This window comes from Chlorella variabilis (assembly GCF_000147415.1).
Source record: "Chlorella variabilis unplaced genomic scaffold CHLNCscaffold_23, whole genome shotgun sequence".
NCBI lineage: Eukaryota > Viridiplantae > Chlorophyta > Trebouxiophyceae > Chlorellales > Chlorellaceae > Chlorella > Chlorella variabilis.
Genome location: NW_005435065.1, coordinates 474,236 through 499,226, shown reverse-complemented (window position 1 = coordinate 499,226; position 24,991 = coordinate 474,236). Strand labels below are relative to the sequence as shown.

Here is a 24,991-nt window from a genome sequence, read left to right as displayed (position 1 = left end):
TGGCGGTGCTCTGCTAGGCTGCCGCAAACCGCAACTTGCACACGTTTGGGAGGAATCGTTTTACAAGACCATATGGAATGAGTGGCAACAGTGCTGGTAAATCCCGTCAGGAGGACAATGCCTGACAAACAGTGCTAATCTAGCAGAATTTGATGTGTATAGTGCCTGGGATACCTAACTGGGTAGTTTCTTGTGGCATTCAGTTGAGAAAACATTGATGAAGAAAAGTGAGATGAAGCAAGTCAGCAGCAAGTCAAGGTTGAGGTGAGCTGCTTCATTAGCAGGCAAACTGCTGCGGGATGGAAACACAGCAGGGGTGTTGTGTGCTTGGGTTAACAATTGGAAAAGAATAGTGTAAAGAAGGCAAAGAGAGTTGTCAAAATGGGTACTGGTGCATAAAGGCGAGGCGAGTGCATTGAAGGAATTACTTTTGAGGTGACAAAATCAAAGCGTCTGCTTTAGGAGACGGGGCAAGCCTGACCTCCAGGTGTAGGCAAAGCGTCGGAGACGGAGATAAAAGGGGGATGCGTTGTATGCAGCAATGCGCCAGCTGCCACCTAAGCTTGCGGGACCTGTAATACGGTGCCGCTGCTCATGCACATAGCTCAGACCCCGCACAGGCTGTAGTCGGCTGGGCTTGGAGGTGGGTGCCAGCAGCGGGCTACAGGTACACATCGCAGCCGGGGTCGTCAGCTCCAGCCAGCCCATTGCAGTCGTAATCCAGGCTATACAGGCAGGAAAGCCGGGTCTCTGCACGGTAGTATCGGCACAGCGTGACCACAGCGGCATTGGGGTTGGTGCTGGGGTAGCGCCGCACAGTGACGTTGAGGATGGGGTGGGTCCACGACTTGCCGACTGCATGGGGGGCGATGCAAGGGGGCCAGGCAAGTGGAAAGGGAAGTGATGAGGCAAGTTGGGAGGCGCATGCACCTGCCAACTGCTGCAGGTGTGTGCCACGAACGCCAGAAATGCGCATGGAGGGCTGTGCTTGTGTCTTGCCACTAGGAGTCCAGCACGGCGCCTCAGCATAGCCCCCTCCACGGTTCCCCGCCGCCACAACTACCACCCCCAGCCTGCTCACCAGGCAGCATTGCTTCCCAGGTTGTGAAGGCGGAGTCGAGGGGGTCTGCCAGGGCGGAGGTGTGGATGTGCACCCTGTTTTCATAGCCGCTCAAAAGGCCCAGGTCGCCGCGGGTCCGCGTGCGGAAGCTCATCCACATGGGCTCTCCGCCGGCGGCCCAGGAGGGCACCACGCGCAGGCCGTTCCTGATCGGCAGCAGCGAGGCGGCGAAGGCCGACTGGCTGGCAAGCGACACGTTGACGGTGCGGCCGCGGGGCAGGGTGGTGGCGTTGAATTCGCGCACCGCGCTCCACCCCAGCTGCCACGCGTGCGGCATGTTGAAGCAGCGGTCCGCGCAGCAGTAGCCCTGCAGCGGAGCGAGAGGCAGAGGTGTGATGATTTACGATTGCACTGCGTCGGGGGGGGTGCAGGCTGCATAGTGGCCGGAAGCCACGGGCGGCGAGCTTTGGCACTCACCATGCCGCAGCTTTCATCGGCATACCTGCACACATGCAGGTGGCGCAGCAAAGCAGCAAATGTAAGTACAGGCGTGCTAGGGAGGGGTGGAGAGGCTGAGGAGGTTGCACAGCCCCGCCCGCCGCCTGCCGCCTGCGCTGCCCAGCCCAGCGCCTGCCAGTACGGGCTATCCACACCAGCGCTGCCTGCAGCAGGCCGCCTCGCGCCCCAGAGCCGTCAGGCGCCCTGCAGAGGAGGGGCTGCTCACTGAGTGGCACTCACTCGTCGTAGGCGCCGGCTACCACCGACCCGGCATGGTTCATGTAGAGGTGGTGCCCCAGCTCGTGGGCAATGGTCTGCAAATGTGCAGGTTGTTCAAGACGGGACAGGTGAGCCAGCAGGTCGGAAGCCAGCTGGGGTCGGCTCCATGGCAGGCAGCAACGTGCAGCAAGATGCCAGCTGCAGGCCGGTGGGACTCCACCGCACTGCTCGAAGCAGCAGTAGCCAGGTCTGCCACCGCACCTGGTCGTTGCCCCAATAGCCGCCGCCGATCCAGGCGCGGCAGGGGAAGGTGCCATCGCAGCCCAGGTAGGCGAGTCCCACAAATGTGCAAATGCCCGGGGGCACCAAGTACACCCTGTTGGTGAGGAGGGCAGCCCATGGGGGCACACAAGTTCGTCATTGACAGGCAGGCGGGCACAGCAAGGGCTCCCCGCCCAGGGAGACAGATGCGGTGTGGGTCTGCTGGCCAGGATGACGGGCTGCGCATTCCTGCCCACCCTTCAGTGCTCGCTCACTGCTGGCTCGCTGACCCGCTGTGTTGCCAGGGCGGCTGCCCTGCTTGGAGATCACCTGTAAAAGTATTGGTCCACGTCTACTCCTCTGGCTTTCAGCGCGGCATCGGCGGCATCCGCCCACCCGTTGAAATCGTCGAATTCGCACGTGGCCATGCTCCAGGGCACGCCGTAGCTGCAAAGAGAGGAATGGCAGAAGAAGGTATGGGTGGGTAGGCAGGCTTGGGCGGGCAGGTGGGTGTGGGTGTTGGAAGGGAGTGAGGCAGCAAGCTCCTTTCCCGGAATCCAGCCGAGATCCAGCTGTTCAGGCCGGCACATCCCCTCGCCCCGACCATCATCCCTGCCGCCCCGCAGCCCCCCTGCGTGCCTGCGCCCTGAGCAGCCCAGCCGCACAGTGTCCGCCACCAGGCTGTTGTCGGTGGTGAGCCTGGTCTTGCCGTAGGAGCAGTAGTTGTAGGTGGAGCCCACGGTGGAGACGCCCGGGTCGGCCTGCATCTCCTCGAACACAGCCTGCTGGATCTGAGAGCGGTTGAGGGGGGCCGGCCCCGTGCCACGGCACGGCGTGCCCGCCGACGTCACGCCCACGACTGCGCAGGTGGGCGGGCCGGGGAGGGGGGTAAGGCAGGCAGGCGTGGTTGTGGTGTACGTGCGTGCATCGCGATTGCCACGCTAGGCCAGGGTGCTCCGCCCCAGGCCAGCCCTTGGCAAGCCAGCCTTGCTCCAAAGCAGCCTGTCGCTGCTTTCCTCATTCTGTCTACCCGCCGCGGCTGCCTTCCACCCCCAAACGCCCCGGCTCGCTCACTGGGGATGACCAGGGTGGGCATGCCGCCGGTCATGAGCTGGTTGTACACCCAAGAGCCGCCGCCCTGGGTGACGTTGATAAAGCCTCCGTTGGGCGAATCGGCGGTGCCGGACGTAGACACTGTGCTGGGCACGATCGTGGATGCCTTGGCTATGAGCGCGGCGGCGGCCAACTCATCTTCGCTCAGCGGCGCGGCCACGGTCATGGCTGCGGGCAGGGAGGAGTGGGATTGACCGGGGAGCGTGCACAGTATGTGAGGTGCCGTCAGCAAAACTCTGAGCCAGGTAGGCAAATGCCAAACCAGACAGCACGCCACCCTGTATAAGAGAATCAGGCGCTCCGCCCTCTACCCCATGCGCACGTTTGGGCGTGACGGGGCTGCCGGTGACTTTGATGGTCAGGGCGGTGAAGATGCGTGCGGCGTCTGGCTCGGAGGAGGCTGGCTGTTTGTCGCCGCCGTCTGGCGGCTCGCCGGCTGGGTCTCTGTGCAGGAATCTGTCCTCCCACACCCCCTGGGCCTCCACATCCATGCCTGTTGTGACGCCCGCAAGCTGGCTGCGGTCCCTCAGCCTGACGTGCACCGGCCTTTGGTTCCTGGGGTGCACCAGCAGCAGCCTGCATGGGGGGGCGTGCAGCCACACGGTGCGCACCACAGGCGCGTAAGAAGAACGGCGCGGTGGAGCTACGCTGCCTGGCACAACACGCCCCGGTATGCCACAGACGAACGCCCACTCGTATGGGCTACAAGAAAGGAGAGGCCCCTCGGCTGCGCCAACCCCATCAGTTTGCCCCCGCTGCGCCCGCCCGCCCCACCCTCCGGCCTGCGCCCACCCTCCGGCCCGCACCCAACCTGCATGCCCCACCTTGCTGAATGGCCTGGAAAGTCCTGCTCCAGCACACGAGCCTTGCCTGCACCAAGCGGCAGCAAATCTGTGTGACTCATGCCGGTCGGGAGCCGCCTGCTGGCGTCCGGCTGATGCCAAGCCCAGGTTCCCACCCTTGAGTAGGTCTAGATTCTTCAGGGCGGCATGGAGCTGGCGGGCGGAGGCGGTGGCGGCGGCAACAAGCAGCACCACCAGCGCCAAGGCCCTGCGCGGCCCTGATCTGCAGCATGCCATTTCGCTATGCATCTTTAATGTCGAAAGCGTGAAGCGGCGAGTTACCGGAGAGTCTGGCTCCTGCCACCAAAATGCGTGCACGGAAGGAAGGGGGCGCGTCCGGAGGAGCTGAGGCTGGAGCTTCGTAGTTTTGCAGTTTTTTGCATGACCCACTTCAGGGAGAGTAGATTTCAACATGGGCAGCGCGGCGGGAAGGATCCGGCGACAGCAGGCGGCGTTTGTGCCCGCCGACGCCATCTGCGTGTGTCCCTCCTGCTTCTTGTCCCCCAGGCACATTTGGCGTGGAAGGGGGCCTAAACCCCGTATTAAGAATGTTTCAATATCATGGCTGTTGCCATAGCTGGTGCAGGGTAAGGGTCTGCACTGCTGGTGACCGGAATTTCGGCACCACTGGCAGTGCACCGTGACACTAGTGCACCGTGACACGCACGACTGGCAGTGACGGTGGCGGCATAGACTTGTTACGTGTACCTCTGCAGCAGCAGCTGCCTCGACCTTCAGCACAAACACTGGCTTTCTCGAGGGCTCATAGGCCTGTATGTCTGCCAGCGCGCTGCCCGCCGCCTGTCCCGCCGTGCGTACTGCCACCGCCAGCCGCGGAGATGCAGACTGCAGAAACAGTACTTGCGTGCAATGCGGCCACTCATAGATAGTGCTTTCCAACGTGCTGCACTGTTCGGAGTTCATCAGAAGGCCTGCACCACCAACAGCTCCAAGCAGGTTTTGAACTTTGGGGCGTGTCTAGCTGCCCAGCCCCTTCATCGGCTTGTCAAGCGGCGAGATCGCGTGGTCTGTGCTCGCCTGATCACACGGCATGGGCGCCACCAAGGTGTCCCCCGCCAAGCGAAAGCACGGGGAGGTGGGGGCAGCGGGCAGGCAGGCGCGGCTGAGCGATTTTGGAGTGCGCGTGACCAAACAGGTGAGGGTCCCGGGCAGCATGGCAGCTCGGGGAGCGGCCCGCATGCTGGGCTGGGCAGGGCTTCAGCGAGCGCAAGCTGTTTGTTGCGTGTGCAGGATGGCCCCGCGGGCAGCCAAAAGGCGCCGAACAGGGAGCTGGCCAACCTGGGGCTGGGCGGCGGCGGAAAGGCGGCAGCGCCGCCAGCTACCGACAGGCGCACGCCCCGCTGCGGCCTGGCCAGCCAGCAGCGGCAGACGCGCGCAGCTGCCAGCGCAGCCCTGGCCCCCACACCACCTCCCACTGCGGCAGCAGTGGTGCCTAGAAAGGCAGCGGCCGCAGCCAAGCCGCGGCGCGCCTCGGGCGGCAAGCAGCAGCCTCGCAGGGCCGCGGCAGGAACGGCGGCAGGCGGCCAGCGGAGCCACCTATCCCAGGTCACCATTGATGGGGAGACCTTTCGTGTGGGGGACAACGTCTATGTTGTGCTAGACACAGAGAAAGTGGCGCAGGCGGGCATCAGGTATGTGTGCACTGAGCGTCGCGGGCATGCACACAGAGTGTGAGAGAAATTGGGGCGACCGTGCTCCAATCCCAGCCAGAGCCCGTATCGAAAGGCTGGCTGACAGCGCTGCAGCCTGGCTTGCCTGCCTGAGAACATGCCTAGCATTTGCTCGGGCCGGCTGGGTTGGGCTGCTGGCTGGGCGCATTCCCCTCATGTGCGCACTTGACAGAACTGCCGCCACCGATCCGCCGGCCTGTCGCAGCAATGGCGACGTTGAGGAGGAGGACTGCGTGTGCCTGGTGTGCGGAGATTCGGAGAAGGAGGCTCGCGTGATGCTGGAGTGCGACCGGTGCCTGGCCGGCTGCCACCTGGGCTGCCTGTCACCGCCGCTGCAGGAGGTGCCAGAGGTGCGGCCGAGCAGCTCCTAGGCAGGCTAGGGTGGTGCCAGTGTGCTGACCGCTGCTGCTTGGGTGGTGTTGGCGCTGCCGCTGCTGCGCTGATGGTCCTGCTGTCGGCCTGGCAGTGTTTGCAAGCCGTTGAGTGGCGGGAGGTGGCGGCGTGCTGTGTGTTGCAGCATGGCACCACCGCTGGTTTTTCGGGGGGCCACCCACACATGCAGCAGCTAGCTGCGCGACCTGCCAGCCGGCCATGGTGCTGCCAGGCTGGGCGGGGGCGCGAAGAGTAGGGGGCACAATATGATGGTTCACTGGTCGTGGCTGCAAGCAGCCTGGGAATGGCTGGCCGCCAGCGTGTGCCGTCGTATGTGCTGCTGTGCACGCACGCCCCTGTCAACCTCCTCCTGCCGCCGCTGCCGCCGCAGGGGGAGTGGGTGTGCCCGGCGTGTGCTGCGGGGCGCGCGCCCCGTGCCCGGTCGCCCACCACCGCCCGCGACTGCCTGCTCCAGCGCCACGGCCTGGCCCTGGCTCGCATCGAGGCCATCTGGCAGGCAAGCGGGGCAGGCATGCACTTGCGGCGCGGCGGCTGCTTTGCTGTGCCGCTTGGGCTGCATCCTGCTGCCGCCTCGCTGCTGCGCCCTGTGCTGCTTTGCCGTGCACCACGCGGGCGCGCGTGCAGGTGGCAACCTGAGCTGTGCTGAGCGTGCCGTCTGGCTGCCTGCCTCTGCAGGACGCCGATGGGGAGCTGGAGTGCATGTACCGCTGGTACTGCGTACCGGAGGAAACCCACACGGGGCGCCAGGTGCGCGCCTGTGGCTGCAGCTCATGCCCTGCGTGCGAGCCGCCCACCGTGCGCAGCACTTACTGCTCAACTCCCATGCGTGCCCCCACACCCCTGACTCAACACGCGCCTGCTCCTCATGAGCCCTCGTGCCCCTCACCCTGCCTCCCCATCCTGCCCCACTCTCCTCTCCGCAGCGCCACCACCTGGCTCGCGAGCTGTTCCTCACGCAGCAGCGGGACGGCGACAGCATGGACGCCATTCTGCGCGGGGCGCACGTGCTGGGCCTGCGCGAGTTTGGGGCAGGCGCCGCCTGCTCGGCGCTGGGGGAGGATGTGTTTGTGTGCGAGTATCAGTACGATTCGGCCTGGCAGGTGCGGGGAAGCTGGCGGTACCACAGGCAAAGCTGCCGCCCCCGAGTTGCACCCACCCCTCCGCCGCACACACTGGCTGCCAGGCAGCATGGCTGCGCCACGCCGAGCCGGCCGCTGGCCCAGCCTGCCGCGCCCCCGCCGCCGCTTGCCGCCCCTGCCGCAGCGCTTCCGCCGCCGCACCGAGTTCGACAGCGACAGCGAGGACGAGGATGGGGGCGAGGAGTGGGCCCCCGGCGCGGGCGGCCAGGCGTCAGATAGCGAGGATGAGGAGGTGTGGGGGCCTCGGCTCCCAGGGGGGCTGGAGCTGTGCTAGTGCTTGTCCTGCTGCCTCTATCGATCTTGCTACCGTTTGGAACAGCCTGCTTGCTCCCGCATGTGCTTGGCTCTGCCTGCCTGGCTGAAGGCCTGCCATGCCGGCTCCCACCCCACGCAGGAGCTGGTGCCAGAGCAGGACCTGGCGCCCGCAGGCGGGGCCCGCCGCAAGGCCGGCAACGGCGGTATCAACCGGCAGCACAAGCAGGGCGGGGAGGAGTACCTTGCTCAAGTGGGGGCACTGGCTGTGCCGGAGCATGCACGCCAGCGCCAGCGTGGCGCCAGCGGCGCCCTCGGCCAGGTGGGTATCGCACCCCTCCTCTCTCTCATCCTCTTTTGTTGCCGTGTGCTCACCTGCCCTTTGCTCCTGATCCCAGCGCTGCCTCTGCCCACAGCCGTGCTGCTATGGCTCAGTTTGGCGCTGACCACCCCGCTGCAAGCTCCCCATGTGGCTGCCTGGCTGCCGCCGTTGTGCAGGCACGGGACGTGCTGGCGCTGACGGCGGTGCCGCGCTCGCTGCCCTGCCGTGACGTGGAGCGGGGCCAGGTTGCCGAGTTTGTTCAGGAGGTGTTGGCAGAAGGTGGGGCCAGGGTGCCTGGGGGGCGCGAATTGGAGAGCTGTTCAGTCTGCCGCCACCCAGCTGCCGTGGAACACAGACCTGTGCCAGAGCTGCCTGGCGCCTGCGAGCGGTGCTGTGCTGCGCCTTCTCTGCTGCTGCTGATGTGCTGCTGCTGCTGCTGCTGCTCGGACCTGCTGCTCCTGAGCTGCTCCTGCTGCTGCGCATCCCTTGCCCGCGCTCAGGCGGCGGCAAGTGCCTCTACATCAGCGGCATCCCGGGCACAGGCAAGACTGCCACCGTGCTGGAGGTGATGCGCGGCCTGAAGCGCAAGAGGTGGGCTGCTGCCCCAGCGCCCATGCCTGGCTGGCTGGCCGCCGCCCGCAGACAGAATCCAGCCCATCCCAGCCAGTGTACTGCCCAGTCCAGCGGGGCCGGCCAGCCCACTCTGGTGTGCGCTGCTCTGCTCCCGGAACTTCCCTCCTCCCCACCGGTCAACACACACGCCTGGTAGCCCGGCTTGCTTGCCAAACCTTGCTGCCTGCTGCCTGCCCCCGCCTCCTGTCCTGCTCTGTGCAGCGAAGTGGGCGAGCTGCCCCACTTCCAGTTTGTGGAGATCAACGGCCTGCGCCTGCCCTCGCCCCAGCACGCCTACTCCGCGCTCTACGAGGTGGGCTGGGCGCCAGCAGGCGCCGCGCCCGGCAGCTGTCACCCAGCGGTCGCAGGCCAGCCTCCTGGTTGCTGGCGCAGCTGCCTGCTCTGCGCTGCTCTCCGTCCCGCCAACAAAAGCCAGACTCTGCCACGACCTGTCCCCCTCGCCTCCCTCCTTGCCCCACTGCACACACGCATACACACACGTACCCCCACCACACACACACACACACACATTCCCCCGTCCCCACCCCACCCCACCAGCACACACACTCCCCCACCCCGCCCTGCAGGCCCTCACCGGGGACCGCGCGGGTCCGCAGGCGGCGTCCGCCGCGCTGGAGGGCATGTTTGGCGGCGGCGGCGGCGGCGGCCGGGGCGAGGGGCGGCGCCCCACCATTGTGCTGGTGGACGAGATGGACCTGCTGGTGAACAAGTCGCAGGTGGGCCCGGGGGGGCAGGCGGAGCCCGCGAGTGCCACCACACACAGGCGCCTTGCGCCACCTCTGGCAAACAGCTCGCCCAGTGTGTGAAGCCTGCGTGTGGGCGGGGATCCCCTGTGCATGTGTGGGCGTGTGTGTGCCCTTGGGGTGCCGGCTCCACACTTGCATGCATTGCCCACAATTCGTGTGACCACCCGCCCAGCGTTTCAAACACACGTCATGCCAGGCCGGCAGGCCTACCCTCAGTGCGAGCGCTGTGTGGCTGACGCATATTGCGGGCTGCCCGGGCTGCCCCGGCCCTCCCTGCCGCCGCCACCGCCTGCCCCTGCAGACTGTGCTGTACAACTTGTTTGACTGGCCGGGGCGCAAGGGCTCCCGCCTGTCCATCATCGGCATTGCAAACACAATGGACCTGCCTGAGCGCCTGCACGCCCGCATTGGCAGGTAGGCCTAATCACATCGGGTGTGGCGTGGCGTAGGCAGCGGCACAAACCCGCTGGTCCGCCCACGGGCACAGGGTGCAGTCCCTCTTTCTTTCTGGCTTCTCGCTGGCCTAGCTGCGCCTGAGCAGGCTGGGTGGGCAGGCTGGGTGGCACGGTGTTGGGCAGCAGGCTGTGCTCCTGCAGCACGGCACCGGCAGCAGGCCGAGTGAGGCTCCCGCCCAGCACCATCCCTCTTCTTGTAGTGGTCCTGTGTTGCGCCTCCCCAACTCCCATTGTTTGTGCCATGTGTGTGCCCCGTGCCTGTGCAGCCGGCTGGCGGGGCGGCGGGTGGTGTTCCAGCCCTACAGCAAGGACCAGCTGCAAGAGATCATCAAGGCCCGGCTGGGTGCGCCCCGGCAGCTGCCAGCTGGGGCAGCTGCCAGCTGGGATAGCTGCAGGGCGATGCATGGGCGAGGCGTTGGCTGTGCAATGCCCAGCGGCGGCTCCCTGGCCTGCTGGGAGGCAGGGCCGGCGGAGCTGTTGCAGCAGCGTGCCTGCCATTGTGTGCACCCCCCCCGACCCTGCTGCAAGCCATGCTTGCACGGCTGCGCAGCCGCCAGCAGTGGTCCCGCCGCTCGCGGGGGTGCTGCGGGTGCTGTGCACTGCTTGCAAGCCTTCAGCATGCCCAACCTGTTGCGGACGCCATCGCTGTGTCTTGCAGAGGGTCTGTCCGCCTTCCAGCCCAATGCCCTTGAGTTCATCTCTCGCAAGGTGGCCAACTGCTCTGGCGATGTGCGGCGCTGCCTGGAGCTGTGTCGCAGGTGGGCGGGAACCCGGCGGCGATGGCATTGGCGTGTGCAGTGCCGCATGCAGCAGCGAGGGTTGGCGGCAGGGCTGCCGTGCCCGCCTGAGCCAAGGGAGTCAGCTGAGTACCAGGGCAGGGTGGGAAGCGCGCTCCCAACAGGCAGGCTGGCCAAGGGACTATGCAGTGGTGCATACAAGGGAACCAGCTCACACGTGCGTGCACCCGCCGCTGGCCGCCTGGCTCGTGCAGAGCCGCCGAGATAGCAGAGGACAAGCTTCGCAAGCAGCAGCAGCAGCAGGTTCAGGGCAGTGAAAGCGCAGCGGGGGAGCAGGCGCAGCAGGAGAGCGGGATGGTGGAGGTGAGTGTTGCTGCTGCATCCGGCGCATGCACACAGCTACGCATTCCTCATTTTTTCACAGCTTCACGTAGCTGCTCCTGTGTGTGTTCCCACACAATCAGCGGCTGCCGCATTGCCCTGCCTTGCCACCACAGACGCGTGGTCTGCCCTCGCCCCGCTGCACCACGCACGCAGATGCGGCATGTGGGCGCCGCCATTGCCGAGATGTTCAGCACGGGGCACGTGCGGCTGCTGCGGGAGGCGTGCCGCCTGGAGCGCCTGCTGCTGGGTGCCCTCTACCTGGAGCTCAGCAGCAGGTGGGTGGGGGAGGTTTTTGTGGTGTTGGGTGGGTCCACTATCTCCACATGCGGCTGGCTGGTTGCTGCACAGGCCACCCACTTGCTCTCCTATGGCACCAGCGCAGCTGGCTGCCAGCTTGATGGATTCGCCTGCCTTGCTTTGCACCCCTGATCACCTCCGGCCCACTTGTTGGTTTGCGCCGTGCAGCGGCCGTGCCGAGTGCCTGCTGCTGGATGTGTGGGAGCGGCTGCGAGTGCTGTGCTCCCAGAACTGCGAGGCGCAGCGGTACGACTTTGGCAGCGTGCTGGAGCGGGCGGCGGAGCTAGGCGCTAAGCGCCTCATCATCTGTGATCCAGGTGGGTGGCGGGGGGGGCAGCATACGCGGCTGGCCCCCTCGCACGAGCTGGCATGTGCGGTGCTTGTGCTGACGCCCGCCACCACGCGCACACATCTACCACACTTACAGATGTGGCACCACCTGTCTGCAGGCGTGCGGCGGGTGCGTGCCAAGGTGGCCCTCAATGTCGCGCCCAACGATCTGCTCATGGTGCTGTCAAGCGATGCGGAGCTGCCGTGGCTGGAGGCGGCTATCAGCCGCGCGGCGGCGACGGCGCCTGTGATGGCGGCAGAGTGAAGAGGGGCGTGGCGATGCATGCAGGAGCAAGGCGGGCAGGGCAGGATGCATCGATGGTCAGAAGTGGTCAGCCATAGATCGGAGCTCAGCCTATTGGCGAGCTAACCACTAGTGAAGTTGCATTGTAGGTAGCAAGCAGGCATCAGAATGATGGTGAACCACATCCAGGAACAGTCACGTTGTAATTGCTGCAAGAAGCAGTGCCGCCCCGAGCCCCGCCGCCCCCCATGGAGGCACCTGACTGATCGACTGACTGACCACTCCCACAGCTGCAGTCCGTGCAGCACCTTGTAGCACCCGCGCCACAGCGCTGTACTGGACTCTACTGTCACATCTGGGCGGTGTCGATCGCCTTTGCTGCTGTTCTCTGCGCCATCCAGCGGCACCTGTGCCGGGTTGCAAGCAATCCCAGCGAGGTCCCGAGCAAGGGGATGCGGCGCCCACCCACTCCGGGCGGCCAGCCGTTAAGCTCCGCTACCGCGCCAGAACAGCGTGGTGAGCGTGGCCAGCTGGGAGAGATGCCGACTTCTCATAGGGTTGCGGGTGCAGGTCGGGTAGCTGTTGCTCTCTGGGCGGGAAGAATGTCTGCAGTGTTCAATCATTCAATGGTCGGGGGCGAGCTGTATTCGCCGGCGGGGCGCGGGAGGGTCTTGATAAGGGCCGCCGCTGCTGCCGGTGCCGCCGCTGCCAGCGCCCTGGACGCCCTGGCCTCGCCCAGACTCCACTTGCTGCCTGCCTCACAGCTCCTCGCCTGCTGCTTGCCGGGATTCGGAAGGACGAGTCTCGAATGCCACTCGTGAAGGCACCCGTCAATATGAAGGGACACTGCGCCCTGGCGTTGCTTGCCTCGCTCCTTGTCTCCATGCCTGAACCGGCCGCCAGGTACGCCTGCCGCCTCTGCTTCCTGGCGCGCAACAGCAGCATGCATGTCGGCAGTAGTGCATGCTCCCCGCCAACGCAGGCACCCACTCACCCCATGCGCACTCCCGTGAACCCGCTCACACCCTTTCTCCCATCCACCCGCGCACCGCTCCCCGCCCGCCCACTTGCCTGCAGCCAATGTTCCTTTGACGAGTGCTTCCTGGAGAGCGCTGTAACATTATAAGCTACTACCGACAGCCCTGAAGCCTGCTGCGCCTACTGTACTGCTGAAAACCAGCCCGCGTGGACGTTCACGGCTGTGGACGGTGGTTGCTATTGCGTCGTGGCTGGGGGGTGAGCTGCGGCGGGGGGGTGAGTGCTTGGCGTGCTAGTGGGCAAGGGGACAGCGGCATTGGTGGGTGGGGCCCTGGTGAGCAGACGACAAGGACCACTGTTGAGTTTCCGGGCGTCGTGCACGGCACGCATGCACGCCCAGAATGCTTGCCCCACGCCCCCACCCTCGCACTATAGGTGTCACTTCGCTGGCACTCACACAGAACTATTGTGCGCATGCTGTGTTTCTTCTTGTCTTCCATGCAGCGTACCTTCCTACAATCACCCGCAGTATGTGCCCTCCTGCGGAGAGAGTGAGTGAGGGTGTGTGAGTGTGTGGTCCATGCGCCATGCGCAAGGGTCCTGGTGCATCGCGTGGTTGTCATCCCTATGCCAGAAGATCACCCCCGGGGTGGGGGCCCACCACCCCTTACCAGCACCACCACATCAACAAGCTGTCCATCTTGCCCTCCCTGCGTGCAGGCGGATGCTGTCAAACTGGAAGCCCGTAAGTTTTTGCCTTGTGCCGCCAATTGCAACCATCACCCTTGCAGCCGTGTTTCAGTACAACAACGCACGCTCCTCCTTTTCGTTGTCGATCCTGTCTTGTATGGGATGCTCGTGCATGCGGCGACCAAAGGTTGTTGGGGGAGGCGTATTGCTGCGGCGGGAGCTCAGCCGGGGCAGTATGGGCCTCCACAACGGCCGCATGAATGTTGTCGCCGCTGTCGCTCTCCCAGCCCTGTTCATTGCCTCTCCCCTCCCACCTGCTTCCCGCCTGTCTGCCTGCAGGCAATGCACGTTTGACGAGTGCATACTTTGGGAGAGCAACATAACTTTTGCAATCAGTAGGGACACCCCCGAAGCTTGCTGCGCCTCCTGCACCGACGCTGGACAGCCCGAGTGGACGTTCATTGGCTTAAACCGCGCTTGCTATTGCGTCCAAGCCGGGGGGTAAGCTGTGGTACGCCTGGGTGTGTGTGGTGGTGCTGAGCGGGGTCGGGCGGTACCCCGTGAAGCAGAGAGTATGTGTGGATTGTTCCAGCACCCCCATCTGCGCCATCGGCGCCTTGCCTTGCATTGACGCACAACATGGCAACGTGCCTGTCCCACCCACCAAACCTTGCCCCGGGGCCAATGGTGCCAGACCAACACAGGCACACACACAACCACCGCGTGCGTGCTGCCTTCCTTCGTACCTCCCTGCAGCGTACCTTCTTACGATTACCCGGGGTATCGGCCCCTTTGTGGAAGACGTGAGTGAGGGTGTGCGAGTGTGTGCATGCTCTTCCCCGCCACGCGCAAGGCTATGGTGCATTACGAGGCTGCCTTCCCTACCCGCAGCCACCCCATGCCAACAGGCCAAGGTCAATGCCCCCACGTTGTGCACCAATCGTTAGCGGCACCACCACCCTTGCCTGTTTTGCTTGTAGGCGGATGTTGTCAGGAGGCTGCCCCCGTGCCAAGCCCGTAAGTGTTGGCTTTCAACCCTTGCCGCCAACTGCAACCAGCAAGCTGCAACCGGCCTTCAATGCGAGGCCTTGGGAGAGCACCCACGGCCGTGCAAGTTGCGGGTTCCTATTCCGCTATCATTGGGGGCACATGTGCTGTTTGTTACTTTCTTCCCCAAATAAATGTCACTGCAGACCCCAGCCACGGCCGCCGCCACGGCCGCCGTCTCCAGCCCCCCAGCCCCTACCGCCGCCCTCGTGAGCGCACCCACCACATTTGCATGACAGATGCATGACCGCTCCTTGAGCTACTCTGCTATCATGCAATCACACTACTTGTTACTCAGTCAACTTTGTCACTACATGCAGACCCACCCCTGAACCACCGCCACTCTCCAAGCCGCCGCCACGACCCCACCCTCCATCCCCCAAGCCCTCGCCACTCCCCAAGCCGCCGCCACGTCCCCGCCCTCCATCCCCCAAGCCCCCGCCCCGCCCCAAGCCGCCGCCACGTCTCCGCCCTCCATCCCCCAAGCCCCCGCCCCGCCCCAAGCCGTCTCCACGTCCCCGCCCTCCATCCCCCAAGCCCCCGCCGCACCCCCGCCCTCCATCCCTCAAGCCCCCACCACGTCCCAGGCCGCCGCCACGCCCCAGGCCGCCGCCCAAGTAACTCTCGCTTGGGGCCGTCCATGGATTTAGTAGTATTTGTGTATGTCGTGTCTGTCTGTCTGTCTGTCACACCAATAAGGAGCAACTGAATGCTACGGGCCCATGGGCCAGCTGGCCAGCTGTGGTGCTGGAAAAGGTGACTATTCATGCATGCCGGCATGAATGGACGTTGCTTTTATCGAGCTCTCCCTCTATTCGCAATGTGTCCTGCAAAACTGCCTCAGCTTGGCTGCCATGGTGCCGATGGCAATGCCGCGCAAGCTGCTGCAGCTTGTAGCACCAGTGGGGCCGCCGGGCTTGAGGATGGTTGTGATGATGCTGAGCGCGTCAGGGGTGGCCATGGCCAGCTTCCCGCCCCGCCACTATGTTGTGTAGACGGCGGCCAGCGCAGGGCCAGCTGCCGCCTGCAAGTGCTTTGCACGCTTGGCCTGGCTGGTGAAGGCTGCAACTTCTTTTGATATGATGGGGCTGTTGCTGGGTCGCCGGCGGTTGCCAGGCTGGCAGGCAGGGCTGGGGAGGGTCGTATGGCGGCGCCAACGGGTGGGGCTGGAAAGGGTTGTGTGGTGGCGCTCCTGCTATGTGCAGCACTTGCTCCCCCCTCCCATCATCCCCCGGCGGCGCTGCCACGTTGGCAGCCTGCAGGCCTTCCCATCCTCGTGGTGCCGAAGGTGGCCACTGTTGCCGTCTCCGCCGCTGCCGCCAGGGCTGCCACGCGCTCCTAGACAGGCTCCTGCCGGGGCTCTCATAGGTAGCACCGACTGGACACCACTCCAATCTTAAAGATGAGAGAACACCCCACGGCCTGGCTACTGGTAGCCAGGATGGCTATGGCCGCCCACCATATGTCACGGAGGTGCGTGAGCGGCGCTGCCGCAGCGGCCTGACCGAGCTGCGCACAGGCATGCACTGGGGGGCGGAGGAGCAGGGGCGCCGCACTGGCATGCCCTGCGAGCAGCCAGCTTGCTGCTGCTGCTGGGCCATCTGTTGCGCAAGGCAGGCAGGCTGTCACACAACTCCAACCGCTGCTCCATCTGCAGGCTCCACTGCCAACGCCATCGTCTCCTGGACCAGTGGCCAGTACCCTAGCAGCTTCCGCTTGAGCCGGTGGCACTGGCCAACCTCACGTGCACCAGCACGAACGGCCAGAACCGGCTGGTCAACGCCCCCGTCACCAAGGCCTTCGCCGTGTGCCCCATGAAATGCTTCTCCGTCGGCGGCGACATCTACGGCTCGAAAGCTGCATACCGGTCTAACGCCCGCATCTGCCTCGCAGCGGTGAGCTAGGGCAAGCAGCACTCTCATCACACCAGCACCAGCTGCGTACCCGACTCACACTTTGGGTACTGCTGCCTGCCTCCTCTGCAGGAACACACGAGAATGATTGGATTGGCTGCCCACCGCGGTGGTTTGGTCATCCTGCAGTACGTCAACGGACTGGCTTCTTACAAGAATGTCACCGCCTTCGGTATCACCTCCAAAACAGCCGCCGCATCCCCCAACGCCTTCAAGTTCATCCGAGGCGCATCCCCCAGAATTGCACCGCGGGTACCATGGCCACCCACCCAGCAACACCACCGGCCGCGGCGAGGTCGGTAGTCAGTGTAGCAGACCCAGAGACCAACAATGCCCCGCAGTGCAATTTTCCATTGTTGTCTGCCTCCATCCCCTTCTGACTCAGATCGGACCTGCCAGACAGCGGCTTCATATGCAGCCTGCAGCAGGCAGCAGCAGCAGGCGGTGCTGCTGTGCCCGCTGCGGGACAGCGACTGAGTCCTACACTCTCACTACTTCATTCTACTCACAACAGCATGATTGATTGTGCTTATCATGCCTTGATCGATTGATTAGTCACCAGCCCTGCCTGGCTGGCAGCACTACAGGTCCGAAGGTATTGCTCCACTATTTATCGGGTCATTCCGGGGCCTTTCTCTCTTCGTTGTAACTCACTTGACTGGCCGCAGCCGCAGCCGCCCGGGCTCTGGCTGCTACCAGACTTCTACTAGACTCACTGCCTGCAGATGGGTATGGGTGTCTAGACAGATCTGCCCCTTAGAAACAAGTGTCTGTGGGGCGGTTGCTGGGCATGCGCATGGCTGCCCGCGCCATGTTTCGAAACGCCACTATTCGCTTCCTGAGGGCTCCCGCCTGCCTGGAACGTTTATAATGCATCTCTGAAGACTTCTGGAGGCAGCGGCGGATCGCCAGTCGCGCTCAGCAAGGTGCTCTGTCGCCCAGCCCGAAAATCAGGCGTTTTTGCTTGATTGGCTGTGTCTTAACGTCGTGCATGAGTCATCTAAGGCTAGGCAATGGGCGGGGAGTGCAGCCGACGGTCGCCAGGGCTGGCTGCAGGCATGCCGCCACTGGCGGCACCGGTGCCGCCGCCGCTGCCGCCGCCAGATGCCGGCGGTGCTGCTCTGAGCGCCAGGGCCCTGACTGAACTGCAAATCGTTTTCGGCCAGCCTCAGGTATGTCCCAAGAAGGACTGGGGCAGGTCAAACAGCAGAGTTTGACCACTTTCCGGCTGTTCCCGCCAGCCAACGTGCGCCACCTGCCGGCGGCTCTGACCCCTGGTCCCAGGCCTAGTGTCAGGGTGATCTGAACCTCCCAGCAGCTCCTGAAGGTCTATGGAACATGGCAAAAAAAGAGGGACACTCGATCGAAATTGACATGGTTCAAAATCAAAGCCCCACCCCTCTGTCTGTGATGCTATCTTTGATAATGTGACACCGGGACGACGGGCTACATGTTTAAAAGCTGGCGAGCGATATTCAGCGAATAGGCGACTGCTGGCACTACCCCCCCCTGTCCTGCATGCCTCCTGAGATCAACGGTAAACATATACGTCTTCGTTTCTTTCTTTTTCAAACGGCACGCTCTTTAGCGACGCCGAACGCTTGTCCTGTGCTCTGAGTCCACTATTCAACTGCTGCGCACTGCAAGGCTCCTTTTCACACTTACCAGCGACTGGTGTGAATGGTAGAAGCGCTTTCCGGCGGCTGGTGGAGCCCCTGGCGGCTGGCGGTCTGCCTGGTGGTGCTCGCCGCCGCCGCGCTGGTGTTGCAGCCGCCTAGCAGAAGTGAGACCTGGATTTCAGTTCCCTGCTTCTGCTTTCTGGAACCGCGTTGTGTGGGGATGCCTGCCCTGTCTACGTCATGCCCTGATAGCGTAACATTGATGTCTGTCAGCGTTTCGGTCGCTGCCCCTGTGCTGTCGCAGTGCGTCTTTTGAGCGCGTGGCAACATTCAGCCGGCAATACTCAAGTGCCGGTAAATTGCTGCTGCCTAGAATCATCTGTATTTAATCCTTGGACTGCCAACAAAACCATGCCTGCCTGCCCGTAGCGGAGCCGCCCACGCCTGCCGTGGGTGCCCATCCTCAGCGAGACTCAGCTTCGGCGAGGGCTTAGCTACTATGGGTCGGGTCAGCAACTGGAGAAGGTGGCAGCAAAGTTGCTAGCTCGGGAGCCGATAGTGGCCGTAACCATAGGCTCAAGCGTGACGGCAGGCCACACAACCTACGTTGACAGGTGACTTCCCCATTTCCACAAGGCCCTCAATCCTATCAATGGTGTTGCCCGTCTGTTGCCTGGCCGTGAACATTGGCTGATTTCCATCATCAAAATCCATGCTGCCACGCAGGTTCTTTGAGTGGATTAACACGAATTTTCCTCACAAGTGTGTCTTGCAGATGCGCAGTCGCATTCTAGGCTCTCGAAATACTGCTGATGCTTGGCCCACTGGGATTCCTTCCCTGCAGGCAGCATAAACTGGTGAATTCAGGCATTCCTTCTACAGGCACAGACGTGTTTGCAGCATGCATTGACAGGCTGGTGCCCGCTGTGAGTTTGCTTCGGGCAAACGATGTTGCCAGGCCTTGACAGCTGGCGGGTGGTGCATGCCTGCATGGCACAGGCGACTTTCGTGCCATACGAGCCCAGGCGGGTGCACCGAACTTGCTGCAGGATGCTGATCTCGTGGTTGTTGAGTTTTCGGGGGTCGCATACTGGTATACACATGTGGGAGCAAACTCCAGTTTTGCTACGCAATATGAGCAGCTGCTGCGCAAGCTGCTGCGCCGGCCCCAGTCGCCGGCTCTGCTTCTGCTCCACCATTATGCTTGGTACTACGCGAAGACGGATGGGCTGTCGGCTGGTGCATACTACCACACAACCGAGCTGCAGTTTTCCACACTGGGGCAGGTGGGTTGCCAGCTTGCCCGGTATCCCTTGCCGTGCCATGCAACATACAACACTTGTCTGTCACATGCACTCCCTGTGTCTGCTCCCGCCTATTTGCTTTGAAAAACACGCTGCCCATCGGCACCCTCTTTGCAGTATTATGACATCCCGCAAGTATCTGTGCGGACAGCCGTCTGGCACGAAATGCGGCAAGATATTGCCCCTTTCAAGGTGGAATGGCCAACCGGCGGCAGCCAGCCTCAGCTCACCGCCTGAGGCCGGCTGCCAGTTTTTATCACGATGCTGTTGCCGATCTGCATTGCAATGCATTGCAATGCATGGCCTGCAGGTTAGCGCTATTGGTGTTGCACCCTTCCTGCGCGAGAAGGAAGGAGTGAGAAAAATCCCCGCGGGTATCGTAATGCCAGCTGCTCCTGAAGGCAACGAGTCCCAGTATTTCTGTGAGTATGGATTAGTTTCATTTCCCATGATGCCTGTTCTTAGGCAAATTCGAACTGCTTGAATTCCTCTGCACTCATCCCTTTTCGGTTCGCACTCCCCCTGCTATAGACCAAGACAAGGTGCACCCTGCCACAAGTAAGTCGAGTACAGATCTGCCACTTGCATGTGTTGTTGTTTCTCATGAATGACCACGCCAGCCCACACATACACATGCGCACACTCATGCCCCCTGCCCTCTCCCCACTCCACCCACTCCACAACACAACACAACACAAACAGTGCCTGGCGCATTTGTGCTGGCCGAACTACTGGCAAGCCTGATGAGCACAGCAATGGACAAGGTGGCTGTTTCAAAAAGCACAGCATCAGTTGGACGAGCAGGAGTGGCGGCAAGCAGTAGCATGCCAACGTTGCCACCGCCTATGATACCTTCCGTGGTTGATCAGTCATCCAGCACATGTCTGGTCCAGGTGCGACTGAAGACCAACAGATTGAAACCATCATGCAGTGTGATGCACAGGCTCACAAGTTGGACAGCATGGGCAAGGCTTTGAGCAGGCCATGCCGCGCCCGTGTCATGTGTGTGTTTGCAGGAAAGCTTCAGGCCCGTAGTTGTCAACACCAGCGGGTTCATTTACACCGCACAACGCCCCGATAGAGAAACTTTCACGCAGCAGAAGTGGGGTTGGATGGGGACAGAAGTAGGTATGGTACCAACCGGCACAGCGCTTGAAAACCCGGTTCATGTTGCTCTGGGCAGCATGCTCTTAAGTGTGCAACAATGTTTGCCTGCAGGGGCATGGGCAGAGCTGCAATTGAGCACAGTCATGAGCTCTGATACAGACTCGGCAGACGAGAAGGCTCAGAAGCGCCGGGCCTGGGCGCACCTGGGTCACGTGCGCAGCTACGAGGGTGGGTGGTAGTCAGCTCGTTCAGTGTGTGTTCAGCCGAAGTTGCATAGTGGACATGCAGGCTGATGGCTCATACAGGTAAAATTAACATCAGTTGAAATTGGAGTGCGTTGTCATGCATACTCTGCAGGCATGGGGGTGGCAAGAGTCACTTGCGTGTCGGGCTGCAAATGTCCACTGACATTCATGGACTGCCTGTGGTCTTCTCAAGTTTCGCTGACGCAGATGCTTCCCATCTTTGTGAGCACCCACTTGCATGCTTCGTGCCAACGTTCGCACAGCAATAGGAGCAAGTGGTGTTGTTGCAATCGTGCATTGCAGGTGACCCAACACCCCGAGTGCCGCATCAAGGTTGCCATCATCGCACGCAACAGCCCCCACCTGCCAGACACAGTGATCAAAAACACAACATCCAGCGGGAACAAGGTGCAGCTGAATGGCTTGATCGTATCGCTGATCCCTGTGATTGTGCGAGCAAAGCCTATCATATCCACCGTTTTCAGCTGATGGTTTCTGTGTGCCAATAAGCCTCTTGTGTGCCTTCCTGACAAGGTTTCCAATTTCATCCTGACACACATCGCGACAGCCCAGTTCTCCCTGCTCTGCCATCCATCAATGTAATGTCACAGGGAAGGTGCAGTCATTGCCAGAGCCCTCCGCATTGGTTCAAGCACTGCTGCCGGATGGGCGGGCGGCACAACTGTGACCTCTTGTCCCCCTCCTGTCCTCAGCAGAGCGGTCCTTGTTACAGGCCTGTCAAGCCAACTCAATCCATAAGCTGCCGAAACGCCAGCGCACAGCTCAGGAAAACCAGCCCCGCTTCTTGGGTTTCTCCCCTCCGCCGCCATTGCCACCGTCGCTGCCGCCGCCGCCGCCGCCGCTGCTGCTGTTCTTCCCGCCGCTGCGGAACTCCTCTAGTAGCCGTCGCTGCTGGGCAGTTAGGCTGCGTGGCACGGTGAGCGCCACTCGTACGTATTGGTCGCCGCGCCGCCCCCGCTGCCCCACCACATCCATGTGCACGCCATACCCCCGCATCCGCAGCTTGTCGCCGGGCTGCGTGCCGGGCTTCACTTTGACTTCCGCCGTCCCATCTATGGTGGGCACGCTGCGGGGCACAGCAGCAGGCGGAGGGGAGCATGGCGTGTGGCGTGCGCTTATCTGCGCGCCTAAGCAGGGGCTCGCTGCCGGCCAACCGCAGCCCGCTGCGTGCGCCAGACCAGCCGCTCACATGGCGCTGCTGCATCGCGCCGCAGTTGCTGCTCGCACCCGGCCCGCACATGCGCCCACCCCGCCCCACCTCTCTGCTGTACCAGCGCTGGGCTGCAAGCCACTGCCACTCACTCTATGGAGGTCCCTAGGCAGGCGTCCACCATGCTGACAGGCACATCCACATACAGGTCAAAGTCCTGGCGCTTGAAGACGGGCGAGGGCGCCACCTGGATCTGCACCAGCAGGTCCCCCGCAGGCTGCCCCCGCGGCCCCGCCGGGATCACGCCCTCCGCCCGCAGCTGGTAGCCGCTGTCCACGCCTGCGCCAGGCGGCGGGCAGGCCGTGGCAACAGGCAGGGGGGGCGGCTGAGGACAAAAAGCGCTCCGATGCACGGCGATGGCCTGCCTTTACCTGTCCCGGCAGATGCCAACCTTATCCACTGCCTCCCCCACCCCTTCCCTGGTTCAGCACAACCGAGGCAAGCATCCGCCACGCGTGGGCCGCCCCACCCCACCCCTCCCCACCCGCCCAGTCACCCACCCACCCACCTGCGGGAATGTTGAGCTCCACCGTTTTCTTGGCCGCCCCCGAGATGCCCATGGATGAAAGGTCGATCGCCTGTGTGGTGCCCTTGACAGAATCCTGGAAAGAGATGCGCAAGGCGGCGCGCACCATGGGCCGCATCCGCCTGCCGCTCGCCCCTCCACCAAAGGTGTCGCTGACGAACTGCTCGAAGATGCTCGCTCCCTGCACGGGCGCGCGCACAGCGAGTGGAGTCGAGGGAGGCGCGGCGGCAGCTCCGCGGAAGGCTGGCGCGCTCCAGCCTGCACGGAACGCCAGCCACTGCTCCCCCCCCTCCCTGGCGTCGTTTCCATTCCATGCCTGCCCCTCTGGCCGCCTCCCTGCCTCACCCCATCGGTGTGAAAGCTATAGCTGCCGCGACCGCGGCCGCCACCAAAGAACTCTCGGAAGAGGTCTTCTGGGTCCACCTGCGCCACAGGCCAGCCGTAAAATTCATCTCCCGCCCCCATGCTACACTGTCTGAAAAACGAAGCTGCACTGCAAAAGGTTAGGCTGCGGGCTGACCAGAGAGGGAAGTGCCGCGCTGAATGCCAGTAGCAGGCGTGGCAAGCCACGTATGCGGCTGCGCACCTGCATGCCTGCACCCTGAAAGGGGCCCTGCCCGCCTGGGCTGCCACCCGTGGCCTCCATGTTTTCGAATGCAGCGTGGCCCATGCTGTCATATGCCTGCACGGCACACATGCCACGCTTGCAATGACAAGACAGGCCAACCCAGAGTGCCACACAGCATGCGCCACTCCAAGGCACACAGGCTGCCCTGCCCGGGGGGCTCCAGGCATGGGCAAACTCGGGCAGCAAACCGCATGCCTGCTGCACAGGCACACAGGCTGCCCTGCCGGGGGGGCTCGTGGTGAGTGGGCGTGCACCCCGCCACGCACCTGCCGCTTCTGGGGGTCCCGCAGCGTGTCGTACGCCCGCTGCACCTCTTGGAACTTCTTGGCAGCTTCAGGGTCCCCCTGCCAGGCAGGCCGCCACATGAACCCCAGGCAGCAGAGTCAGCGGCCAGCAGCGGCAGCGGTGGCAAGCAGGGTGCAGCGCTGCTAAAGCAAAATTGGCAGGATGCCCAGCCCAAACACCAAACACCAAACACCAAGCACCTTGTTCTGGTCGGGGTGGTACTTCTTGGCTAGCTGGTAGTACGCCTTTTTGATGTCGCTGTCGGCGGCAGCGCGCGGCACCCCCAGCACCGAATAAAAGTCCAACAAGGGCGCTGCAGCACGACGAGCGACGGTGGCTGAGGTGGCGTCCGAAGCCGCCGGCGGCAGAACCGAGGCGGTGGCGGCGACGGCGGCAGGCAGGGCAGAGCTGCAGCAACGGCAGCAGCAGTCTGGGAGCCTCAAAAGCGAGGCAGGCAGCTCACCTGACGTGCGGAAGCCATGCTGCAATAGAAGCTGCGCTGCTGGTGAAGCTCCTTGTCGCATGCCGCATGTCTGCTGCTGGGCGGCACCCATCGCCCCTGACAACAGGCATTGTTGTAGTCGCCGCAGCGCCATTCCAGGGGCGCTTTGGGTTGCTGAAGTGCAACTTGTCTGGCGCTGTTACATGCGGCTACATTGAACGGCGATGAGATGAGTGCGCCGACTCGAGCTGCTTGCCGGTTTGAGGGCTCTTGGAGAACTTGCGCGGTGGCAGTACTGCAAAGTGTACGGTGCGCACGAAAAATAACGAACCTTTGTCTTGGTAGCACGCTTTAAAAAAATATCCAGGGCAAGGCAGCTCAGATCACAAGTCGGCACTGGGCACTTTGGTGGCCACACAGGCCGCCCGCGCAACAAACGTTTGCTTTTGCCTCAGATGGGGACGCTTCAGCAGCATGGTGCGGGGCAAGGCATACGGCTGAGGGTCCCTCACAAGGCCTTGCTCCTTACTTCAGGTCAGTTCTTGCAGTTGCGAAAGTCGGGTGTTTTGAGCTGGTGTGGCGGCAGCTTATTGCAGGTGATCTACTTGCACGATACCTGTACCTGTTTCCGCCGAGCCGGTGCCATCAGCGCCAACCGCCGCCAGATACACCTGGTTGCCAGGCAGGTAGGCCTCCCGGTAAGGATGTGCCCCATGATGGGCATGATGGCCCCCCACCTGGAGGGTCATTGGGGACATCATCCTCAATCATGCATCATTCTCCCTCCCGTTTGTTCTGTTGGCATCCCAGCAACCGTAATACGCTTTTCCAACGAACTCAACCCCCATGAGCACACATGAGCATGGTGCCCAGTCCGGCAGCAAGGCTCTAGGTCCAACGCCGCTATTGAGCGGTGCAGCTAACCAAGCTAAGCAGCTGAAGTCGCGCTTCAACTCGTGGGAAAGGTTTTGTGAAGCACATCCACAGGCGCGCGTCGCCATCGCCGTTCAGTCAGGCTACTCCCACGAGATCAAGTTCTTTTGCCATTCCATCGTGTTCTGGGAGGAGTTCAAGGACTTCTTCACTGAGCGGTGCGCCGCCGCCGGCAGCCGCTCCGAGCGGTCGCGGCTGAAGGGCGAGCTGGGCAAAGCAGGCATTGATTTCAGCAAGTTTCTGGCTTTGGCAATAGACCTGTGGAAGGCAGAAGGTGTTATCTCTCAGTTACAGGCAGATGTCATGATCAAGCTGGCAACGGGCACTGCATTCGACACGGATGGTAAGCCGGGCTGCCTTTGCCCGCTGGCATGCCTCGCTTCTCGCCTCTCGATTGCTTGTCCGCACGGCAGTGCCATATGCTTGC

General features: G+C 63.1%; 4 protein-coding genes across 4 annotated transcripts; 2 read left to right on the top strand and 2 right to left on the bottom strand.

Moving 5' to 3' along the window:
• Positions 1–455: 455 nt before the first annotated feature.
• Positions 456–4,230, bottom strand: CHLNCDRAFT_58933 (hypothetical protein; the record flags this gene model as incomplete). The annotated part of the gene is made up of 11 exons (XM_005844288.1): positions 456–855; positions 1,082–1,427; positions 1,538–1,562; positions 1,799–1,872; positions 2,039–2,153; positions 2,369–2,485; positions 2,627–2,897; positions 3,113–3,319; positions 3,474–3,727; positions 3,976–4,021; positions 4,110–4,230. The coding sequence occupies 11 exons, from the start codon at positions 4,228–4,230 to the stop codon at positions 662–664; spliced, it is 1,770 nt and encodes a 589-aa protein (XP_005844350.1). The 3' UTR covers positions 456–661.
• Positions 4,231–5,044: 814 nt separating this feature from the next.
• On the top strand, positions 5,045–11,637 carry CHLNCDRAFT_139139 (hypothetical protein; the record flags this gene model as incomplete). The annotated part of the gene is made up of 19 exons (XM_005844372.1): positions 5,045–5,149; positions 5,245–5,645; positions 5,890–6,034; positions 6,448–6,618; positions 6,753–6,824; positions 7,001–7,177; positions 7,341–7,448; positions 7,611–7,790; positions 7,967–8,069; positions 8,291–8,381; positions 8,625–8,715; positions 8,990–9,139; positions 9,471–9,583; positions 9,891–9,967; positions 10,283–10,382; positions 10,616–10,724; positions 10,899–11,020; positions 11,211–11,359; positions 11,492–11,637. 19 exons carry the CDS (start codon positions 5,045–5,047, stop codon positions 11,635–11,637), a joined length of 2,610 nt encoding a protein of 869 aa, XP_005844434.1.
• Positions 11,638–15,772: 4,135 nt separating this feature from the next.
• Positions 15,773–16,721, top strand: CHLNCDRAFT_139137 (hypothetical protein; the record flags this gene model as incomplete). Its single annotated transcript, XM_005844371.1, has 4 exons — positions 15,773–15,804; positions 16,085–16,226; positions 16,374–16,459; positions 16,670–16,721. The coding sequence occupies 4 exons, from the start codon at positions 15,773–15,775 to the stop codon at positions 16,719–16,721; spliced, it is 312 nt and encodes a 103-aa protein (XP_005844433.1).
• Positions 16,722–21,302: 4,581 nt separating this feature from the next.
• Positions 21,303–23,762, bottom strand: CHLNCDRAFT_139136 (hypothetical protein; the record flags this gene model as incomplete). The annotated part of the gene is made up of 8 exons (XM_005844287.1): positions 21,303–21,606; positions 21,843–22,029; positions 22,259–22,457; positions 22,622–22,699; positions 22,863–22,958; positions 23,171–23,248; positions 23,390–23,597; positions 23,740–23,762. The coding sequence occupies 8 exons, from the start codon at positions 23,760–23,762 to the stop codon at positions 21,303–21,305; spliced, it is 1,173 nt and encodes a 390-aa protein (XP_005844349.1).
• Positions 23,763–24,991: the final 1,229 nt, after the last annotated feature.